Here is a 9,945-nt window from a genome sequence, read left to right on the forward strand (position 1 = left end):
GTGGGAAATAATGACCAATCCCGGGTCTACGTCTAGAATGTACAAGTAAGGTGAAAACAGGCTAAGGGAAAGAAAAGAGAAATGAATATGAGACATATTAGGCCGGTGAGGACATGCCGGCACCGGTTCATGCGATGCTTTATCAAAAAGGAGAAAAGAAAATAGTGTTTCCAATAGACGCTGGGTCCAAAGGGGGGTAGTGAGTGTCATCGAGTGCATGTGCTATTATGTACATGCACTGAAGTAAGGAGTAATGAGAGGTGAAAAGCGTCATATGCGCTTACAAGTGGGCGGTTTTCGCCGAAGCAAATTCCCGCCTCTGGGGAGGAAAAAGGTATGGATGCGCCAATACGCCATGGGGTATCTCGGCGGTTCGCGATAAGCATGTAAGACTCAAACGACTTCATCAGTTCATCAAGACTGTGGTCGCTTTACTGGCGAGCCCGGTCACCAAGGTTCAACCAACTCATGTCGGATGACTGTGCCGACATTGCGAGTTGAGGCTGACTGCTCACGCCAGTTGGGGGTGTTTGGGGAGGAGGGACTCTGGGTGAGAGTGGCTGACCGAAGTAGAAGCTGGGGTTATAGATGCTGCTGGTCGCTCGGTCGGTACCCCATGGCTTATCCTTACGATCGGGATCCCAGGTCTCGTTGACGCTCTCGGGAATGCCGCTAGAGTAGCCAGAAGACGCCTTGGAGATGGGTCGTTCGATCTTGCCAGCAACTCCATCCCTGAAAGGAATGTTCTTGCTGTACTCTGAGACGACGGGGCTTCCGGAGTTAACCCGGTTCATCTCAGGTCGGAATTCAAAATTAAGAGGGGGCACGGTAGCAGAGTCCTGTGTAACACGGGGGTTTCGGAAGCCTGGTTGCTCTGAGTAGTGCGAATCAGTGTCGGAGCTGACGGTGTTCCTCTTAGGAGGTCCGCCAAAACCGAGAATCTGAAGAGCACTGCCGCCAGACCAGTATCGGTTCCAGCCTGAGCTTCTTCGGAGTCCGTCCTGGGTTTCGAGAGGCCCGTTACGCGCTCGAGGCTCGGCGACTGTCGGGTCAAAAGCAACTCCCTTGGCATCCTGTCCTTGCACGGTTGGATATTGCGCCTCTTGCAAGATTGGCTTGCCGATTGTCGACTTGAACTGCGTGTTATCACCAACAACAGAGTTACGGTTGTTGCCATTGCTCTTGCCAGCACGGCCCATCAAGATGGCCATGGAAGATCGAGAATCTTGAGAATTGGTTGACATGTGGTTGGGGAAGCGAGGCGCGGCGGGGGCGGCACCGAATCCCATTTCCTTCTCATCAGCGAAGTTGTTCATTTCCCTGGGAGCAGCAGTAGCATTGCTGTTGTTCTTGCCAGTATGTCCCATCAAGATTGTCATAGATGAGAACGATTCCTGTGACATGTTGGAGTGGTGGTTACGGAAAGGTGATACAGGGGCACCGCCAAGACCCATAGGGTCCTTTTGGTCAGGAGGGAATTCATTTCGAGGCTGGGCCTTCTCAGGGGATGGTTGTTGCTGAGCCTTCTTGTGGCGACGCAAGAGTAGGAGAATGACAACAAGCAGGGCAAGGAAACCAAGGATCGTACCAAGAGTAATACCCAAGATAGCGTTGGAGCTGAGGCCAGAGTCACTATCGCTACTTCCACCAGCGATGGCCGAAGCATCAGTAGCAGTAGCAGAGCTGGACTCGGAGATTGTCTCCGAGGCAAGAAGGCTCTCGGTTTCTGATGCTGAAGCAGTGGATGTCGCAAAGGTGGACGAAGCGTCTGAGGTAGCCGTCTTGGTCTTTGTGGATGACTCAGATGAGGATGTCTTGGTGGAGCTGGTCTTGGTCTTGGTTGTGGCTGTGGAAGACTCGGCTGAAAGAATCTTCTGGGACTCACCCACAATATCAACAGCATTAAGCCAGGAGTTTTCCTTCATGTCGAAGAATGCGAGAGGTTCATCGTTGTTGCCGCCAACAAAGACAACTCTACCGTTGGCATCCTGAGCAACCGAGTACTGTCCTTGTGCTCGCGATATCGCAGGGGCCAGTGTTGAGTTATACTCGGGCCAGTCGTTCAGGGAAAGGGCACGCTTGGCGTTCTGGTCCACAGCGCCTTGAATACCTTGGTTGTTGTCTCCCCAAACAGCATAGCGATGGACCTTGTTGGGGCTTGCTGCAAGGTCGAAAACGTAAAGGCTCTTGGAACCGTCCTCTCCCGCTAGAACAAGAGCTTTGCTGGAAGGAGGGATGGCCTCCATAAGAGTGACACCATTGTTCATCCAGCCGTCAGAAGCGAATGTTCTGACTTCCTTGTCCCATAGAATGCAGGCAGCATCATCAGACCATGGTATAACAGCAGGGCTGACAACGGGAGGTGCGCCAGCGGCTGACAGGATATTTACGGGGTTAGCAAGGTCGAAGTAATATGTGTTCTGTGAAGGCGTGTCTCTGCCTTCTGAGTTACCACCAGCCACGACGATTCGGTTCGCGTTCTTGATAAAGGCGGCGCCGTGGAACTGGAGGTTTCGAAACGCCTGATTCTCAGTGGAAATGGTTTCCCACTTCTTGTCTGCAAAGATGAATTTTTGCAGACCGTTGTAATCAGCAGGACCACCATTGCCTCCAACAACAAACATCTCAGCATCGGTACCAACACATACACCTCCGGTGACCTGCTGTCCCATTTCCATTTCCTTCCATTCTGCATCCTCTTCCAGGGACAAAGACATAAAGGCTGTGGGTGTAAAAACATAGAGGGTGTTGTCATGAACAACAGAGCAGCCATTGTCCACGGAGGACGGCGGCTCAGGCAAACTCATCGTGGCGAAAAGTCCGAAACGAAATCAATATCAATAAATCAATAGGCTTCCGATGGCATGGCGGGTTCGATGAAGTCGTTAGAAGTGGTTTCGCGTCGCAGATCCAAGAGTGAGTGGTCTAAAAGAAAGTCGAATTCCAACTTGGATGATGGAAACCAAGGGAACTAAGCCACGTCCAGCAAAGAGTACGCGTGGTTGATCGAATAGAAGCCGTCTCGAATATAGAACGAGCCAGGTTAGTCGCAAGCAGACAGAGTTGAGGCTAGCGGGTGTGGCGACGATCTGATGAATCCGAGATCTGGGGAGCTGGCCGGATGCAGCAAGACGAGTGAATTGAGTCGAAAGGAGTGGAACGGTGGCTGAAAGCTCAGCACCACGGGTGCGAGTGGTGATAAAAAGAAAGCTACCGACGTAAAGCAAATTGCTTTGGCTTTCCTCGCGAAGTGAAAATCGATGTCGTCGAAGAGAGGCGAAAGACGAAGTTCGGGTCGAGAGGGGTCGATGTGTTTGTCGTGCGGCTTGTTCGATATGAGCCTAGGGAGGCAGAGGGAATGCAAGCCAAGCGTGTACTTTCGCGCGATAAGTAAAAGGGAGAGAAAAACCAACGATTGGCAATGAGCCTCGACGTTCTCGTGCCAGACGGTTTTGTGAGGCCTGGAATGGGTGTGGCAGAAACAAGCGCGGTAAAAGCAAAACAGAGCAGAGATTGATGATAGAGCGGATGACCCAAGAGAAAAGAGATACGAGACAGTATTGGGGAGACGAGACGTATGACATGAACTGGTAGGGGGTGATTAAGACTGGGGGATCCTGGTCAAAGGCGGAGTCTCAGAGACCACCAAATGGACAGGGTCTAGGTCTCCGCGACAGGAAAAAAAGCAGGGGTTTGATACTCTTGGTCCTGCAAGCGACCACTGAGTACGCCGCACCGCAGCACACGAGCCCATATACAATATGGCCAGGGCTCAATAGTGATTTATTATGGCAGGAGCTAGGAGCACTTTTCGACCCTGCTGATTTGTGTATGAGTCGACAGTCTGCAGTAGCTTACTGTGATGAGTGTGATGAGTGATGGCCCTCTCAATGATTATCGTGAGCTTTGACTGTGGCGGAGTTGAGACCAGAGCAGAATGGACAGCCTAGCAGTGCCTAGCAGCCAGCGACGATCCATACGAAATCCAGCAAACGCAGGTACGGCGGGTCTCCCCTTCACTCGGCCAAAGGCTGGGCTTCCCGTCCAGGGGCTATCGTCTCTGATTGGCCAGATACCGCACTTTTGCCAAACGCTTTGTGACGCCCAGCTGCAGGGGTCCTGGTGACCAGTGCAATGGAACCTTACCATTGGTGGCATGAAGCGTCCTTTCCAGGGCCCTGAGGCACAAAAAATGGCGAATTATTATTGCAGCGCAGCAAACGCGACTCCAGCGTTCGAATCAGGGGCGCACGCAGTGCAGTGGTGGATTGGAGCTGCAGCTGGACCCGACGGGTTCGGACGTCAACTCTCCATGGGTGTTCTAAAAGCGGTACACGGCCCATGAACCCACAGATCCGGCCGATATTATAGGGGGCAACCGCTTAAATCCTCCCTAGAAAATTCTCGCTTTTCCCAGTACGATGGAAATCTCATGCTGTAAGAAACTGTCAGTTTCGGCTCGGATAATGGATGTCAATTACTCCAATCCATGATCTGGATTTCATGTTAATCAACGTGTATTAGCAGTACCGGCATGGGGTATTTTGCCATGGTATTCTCCATCATTTGCATAAGACATGCATATAACACGTTACCAGCAATGCATGGAATACCTCAGACCGCTCACTTTGCAATATTCTATCATATCGCTCTCCGCCCTGCATACGACAGTAATTTGGAAGACATGAAAAAGAAGAAAATACGAGAGTCCAGTTTTTACGCATGAGTTCTCGTTTTGACAATGGACCCGACTATTTCCAAGGATTATACCAAGCGACAGGACCCTCATCACGATACGAGGGGCTATTAAGAAACAAAAAAGCAAAATACCAAGAGGCATAATAATACGCAGTATAAACGACTGTTTGAATAATAATCGGTAGAATTACATAGATCAAGACTAGACTGGCCAACATAGTAGCATTAGACTCAGTTGTTCCTATAGAACAGCCATTAACTCTTGATCTTCCAGGATGCTGGTCTGTAGTCTTGTCGCCAAACTCGCTTTGCTTCTCCTTGATACATATCCTCCGCAACACAATAGATAGTTGCTACGGTTCTCATGCAATAGAAGTCTCGTCGTGCCAAAATCGGGTATTACCGTCGTTGCTTTTATTTTATTTTATTTTTCTTGTCTATTACCGTCCATCCAATGGTCAATAACATGTCCATTCGGCCAGGGAAGTGAAATTGAGAGTAGCAAACTCGAGTGCGCTCCCTGCCCAATGCAACTCCCAACTCCCAAAGTACACGTTGAATTATGAAATTCGCCCAGTGATTGGACACCGTCCATGAATAAGACAGACAAACCACGAGTCACTTTCCCACCAACCATGGAAGCAACTAATCACTGGGGTCCGTGGTTAAATCCACCAGCTACGACTTGAAACGCACCGTTGCGCGCCATACCTGAAGACCCCCCGGTCACTATCAATCAACCAAGACCTCTGGGCTGTGTTCTCGGGGATTTACCTGCCCTTCTTGACTCTCTTCCCGTCCGTAGCATTTACGAGATGGATCATGGATCTCTCGCCTGTGAGATTCGCTTCCAACAAAACCTTGTATGAGCCGCGTACGAGTCTAGGAACACCTCGCCTCCTGTGTCGAGTTGATTGTTATCGCGGGATGCTGAAGACTCGGCGGGGAAACTCTCCTGGTGTCCCTTGTCGATTCTCATCGTCTTCCAACGGCGATGACGATGCATTTCTCCCGCCTCGTGCCAACCCATGTGATATCGTGATCTCGCCTCACTCGCTCACCCTGAAGGGATGGAACTGCATGTCACTAGGCGAGTATCCATCTTAAATAAGTCTCAGACCCAATTACGTCTGTTGTGCTCGCTAACAGCCAGTACCTGGCATCATTGGTCACTACGCACTATACTTGATAGTCTTGAAATGAACCAACAGAACAGACCAGATGACAGGCCCGCTCCTACCCAGACCATCGGGCTGTTCGTCTAAGTCTGTGCGAACTCGTGTTGTCGCTTGAGCATACTACGTATCTTGTATCCTTGTGAGGTGTCTTCTATTTCTGAGGCATGCTCGTTAATTGCTGTAACCGCCTCATCCTCGATTTGACATCTCGATGGCGGACATCAACTAATGTAATGAAACTGGTGCTGATATCTGCAGCTCTTAGCACCATGACCGGACAATTTTCTCGCGCGCTAGAAGTTATGAGTGACTCGAGAGTATCTGAGCGGGCATTCTAGTTTTGGTTACTCTTTGCACCAAATAGCAGATCGTCGTTCTCCACCACGCGCCGGCTATCTTCGAAGTGGAGCGTGATCCAGAAATGGGAATCAGAGCAACGACACTACCAAAACCTCCAACCACATGCGACAACTGATTAACCATCCAGGAGAAGGACCGTTAGAATCTGTACGGATACTGTAGTCTAATTACATATGACCTCACCAAACACTGTCACCAGTAGCCAAGACACATAAGCGCCCGAAGCGTACATTTCGATGCACCAATCCTACCCTAGACCACATCACATATAGTCGATGCCAGTATTGTGTACTGTATCAACAGGAGCTTGTATTCTATAAGCGTTCGAATGTTTAAAGTAGCATCTGAAATACATCCAGAAAGCACATGCTTGCATCAACCGTTGCAATCTTAGTACTTCTCGGCGTATGTAGTGTCACGTTGCACATACGAGGCGAGTATTGGCGATGTACTCTGCGTACTAGGTTAGTGGATAACAGAAGAATTGTTTTCGAAGGTTAGAACGACAGGGCAAGATAGACTAGATGTCTGAACTGGCATATGGTTTTTGGGTCATTTCACCTGTTGGACTCCTAGCGGCCATATTCCTGAAAATCTGATGCCAGATATCGCTTCATTAAGAAGATATACGAATTTTGAACAGTACTAGTAGTGCAATTGCTTCATTCTTGATAGCACTTCATCATAACATATACAAACTCCCCCCGCTGCCACATACTGGCCCCGATTTTAGTCCGGCCCTCTATAATGCAAGTACACGTTTGAACCATAAACTCCAATGTTCCAAATCATCGCTGCCAACGAATCTCGATGTCTATATCCTTCGATAGACTGGGCCATCCCTTGAATCTCATGCATGCGTTAAACGTATGTCATGTTTCCGTACTGGCTTTGTATCGCCGAGCTCAGAGTCTCCACACAGGGGTAGCCAACCTATGGTCCACCTGCTGTAGCGAAAGCATTGGCTGGGAGTTCTGACTGGAGTACCGTTAGTTTACCTGCGCTTTCCATTCGAGAGGGCAAACTACATACCTTCTTCTCGTTAAACGTCACCAGAGCCTTGTCAAAATCCCAGTTCACTCCCTCCAGACACATCTTGGAAAATTCAGGTGTCATGTTTGTTTGCTTGCAGAGCTCAGCGATCATTGCCTGATGCTGGTCGACAGCCTGGTGTTGGTCGGCAGGCGCGAATACGTTTGGGAGCGGACTGAATGTTCGTAGCGAGAGCATGTCGCTGACAACCCGAAACTCCTGACCCGGCCTTCCAGGCCCAAGGACGAACGTACGTGAGAAACTGCGTTTCCCTGCGACGCCGGTAGCGGGATCTTGTTCGTCAAATTCACCATGAACTGCGATGATCAAGCCATCAACGCCGCCAGTGCTCTGACCAGTGGGATCAACCAGTCCCTGCAAGGGATGGCAATCCATGATGTATTTGCTGAGTTCTTGTTTGATGTCGGGGTGACGTGTCTGAGGGAGCGTTTTCCAGACATCCTGGATGCTGGCGGCACCCCTGAAGAGTCGCTGAATGCGGGCGTTGTCATGTGTGATTATAGTGAGATTTCGAGAGATCTTGATGTAAGTTGCCCAGGTCATGGGAGGGGCCGCGTCGGGATCCGGAGCGGCTCGGGTATCGACAGAAATAGAAAAGCGGCTATCCTCGTCGTACAGCTCAGATGCCAGGCCGGCTCGGTTATTGTCGTAAGAAGTAAAGAACCCCAAGAGGAACTTTTCACCAATCCCGGCAACGTCTCGGAAATCGGGACCGTTCTGGGGGATAGGCTTAGGCAACAATGCAGCCTGCTGCTCAGCGATCTGCTGAGGCGTGCGAAGTTGTCTGCCATTGATGTTCTGCAATTTAGGGAACCATTCCAGAAGGGCAGCTGGATAGTTTGGATCAGCCGCTTCGATGGGATTGCCTGTCATGTACAGTGTTTCGAGATGCTTGAACTTTCCCTTCCAAGGCTGCAGTGCTTGCATGGAAGCCACTTGGTTGCCACTCATGTCGAGGTTCTTGAGATGGGGGAAAGTCGTGGCAATGACTTCGACTTGGGCAACATCGTCAATGTTGTTGTTTGCCAGACTGATGCTCTCGATCGCATCTTGCTTCTCCTTGGCCGTTTTGAAGAGACTATCGCATACAGCCATTAAACCCTTGAATGTCTTGAGAGCACGCTCACGACTCTCGAACATACCAAGAGTGACGAGGTTTGCGTCTGAAGCCAGAGCGTCCAAGTTGAGTAGCTTGTTATCGCCGATATATCTTGAACTGAGAATTTCCCGGAGTTTTTCGCGAAGCTCTTGAGTCTCCTTGGACTCTATCGCCCTACCCCTTTCCGGAATTTCGTCCACCTTGATTACCTCCAAAGGTGCGCTAGCAAATACGAAAGTGTTGAGCTTAAGCAGCTCCTCGGCGTCCTCCTCACTCGCACCTACGTAGACGTAGTCACCAACGGGATGGTGCTACACCGAGTTAGCAGGCGTTGTCGGTTATGGTTAGCTGAGGTGCGGGGGTGTATAATTATATAGCAAGTATCATTTGTTGATCGGTACATAACTCTCCGAGTCTCGCATAGTCGAGTCGAATATTCCGCACCTGGAGCCCTGTCAATGACAAAACATACCTTCTTAATATTAATTGCGGCTTTGCGCTTTGGACCTGGTCGGAATGATGCGGCTTTTCTCTCCATGAAAGCAAGAAGATCGTTGACACCTCCATCGGGGTTGTTGGCTGCTTTACTGTCCTTCAAACCGCCAACTCGCAGCAGCGTCAAGCCTGTCATATCTCGAGATCGAGTCTTAGGAGTTCTGCCTGAAGAAGCATTCGAAATGCGAGAGGCGAGAGATGCAGCAGTGCCATTGCTCAGATGCTTCAGAACGTTTTGAGCATTCTTAGAAGGACCTCCACGCGCTGAAGTGCGGGTGCTAGACCGAGTGGTGGTAGGCTCGGCAGCGGCAGGCTTCTTAGCACGTCGACCGGCACTGTCCATGTCCATATCACCATCGCCATCGACACGGCCAGCCTTGCGCTTCTGGATTCCGCCCCGGGTCGTGGTGGCAGGCTTACGGGCATTCCGCGCCTCGCGCCCACTGGTGTTCTGACGACCTCGAGGTGCCATCGCAGTGGTAGGGGAAAGCGAGGAGTAGTGGTGTTTTTTTGTGGTAGTTTTTTTGTGGTAGTTTTTTTTTAATGGTAGAAGAAGCGCAAGTAGTTTTTTGCAGGTTGTGCAGCGATCTCGTAGTTGCCCAAAGGTTCGACCGGTGGGTGGTGGGTGGTGGTTTGTTTTGAACGAGGAAACTGACTGCTCTCAAATAGATAGAAGGAGGAGAAAGCAGTAGGCGCGATCAAGCCTTGACGGTTGTTGACACTGCTGTGACACTGCCGCAAAGCAGGTGAGCGATGGTCGGTCGGTCGAGATTTCCGCGACTGAAAGAAGGTGCAGTTTCGTAAATTCGGCGGTGGTGTCAAGAGTTGCGTGTAGGAGTTGAAATGTGCAGGCAGTATTGGGAAATCCCCTCCTGTTGCGATGCGCAGACGAGTTTGCGTTGCAGACAGGCAATAGCAGATGATGCAGGAAGGTAAAGAAGTTCTGCGCAAAGCAGCTGTGACGTTTTGCTAAAGGCCCCACCAGTTAATGAAACACGGACACAAAGGCAGCAGCCAGCCGGTACCCAATCTGGACTAGTGTCTGATCGAGGTGGCAGAGAG

General features: G+C 50.4%; 2 protein-coding genes across 2 annotated transcripts; both read right to left on the reverse strand.

Moving 5' to 3' along the window:
• Positions 1 to 431: 431 nt before the first annotated feature.
• FIESC28_02624 (uncharacterized protein) lies at positions 432 to 2,807 on the reverse strand (the record flags this gene model as incomplete). Its single annotated transcript, XM_031156773.1, has 1 exon — positions 432 to 2,807. The coding sequence occupies one exon, from the start codon at positions 2,805 to 2,807 to the stop codon at positions 432 to 434; it is 2,376 nt and encodes a 791-aa protein (XP_031019165.1).
• Positions 2,808 to 7,169: 4,362 nt separating this feature from the next.
• Positions 7,170 to 9,355, reverse strand: FIESC28_02625 (uncharacterized protein; the record flags this gene model as incomplete). The annotated part of the gene is made up of 3 exons (XM_031156774.1): positions 7,170 to 7,214; positions 7,269 to 8,699; positions 8,861 to 9,355. The coding sequence occupies 3 exons, from the start codon at positions 9,353 to 9,355 to the stop codon at positions 7,170 to 7,172; spliced, it is 1,971 nt and encodes a 656-aa protein (XP_031019166.1).
• Between the last annotated feature and the right edge of the window lie 590 nt (positions 9,356 to 9,945).

The sequence above is a fragment of the Fusarium coffeatum genome (genome assembly GCF_003316985.1).
Source record: "Fusarium coffeatum strain FIESC_28 chromosome Unknown BRIP53273_contig_56, whole genome shotgun sequence".
Lineage (NCBI taxonomy): Eukaryota > Fungi > Ascomycota > Sordariomycetes > Hypocreales > Nectriaceae > Fusarium > Fusarium coffeatum.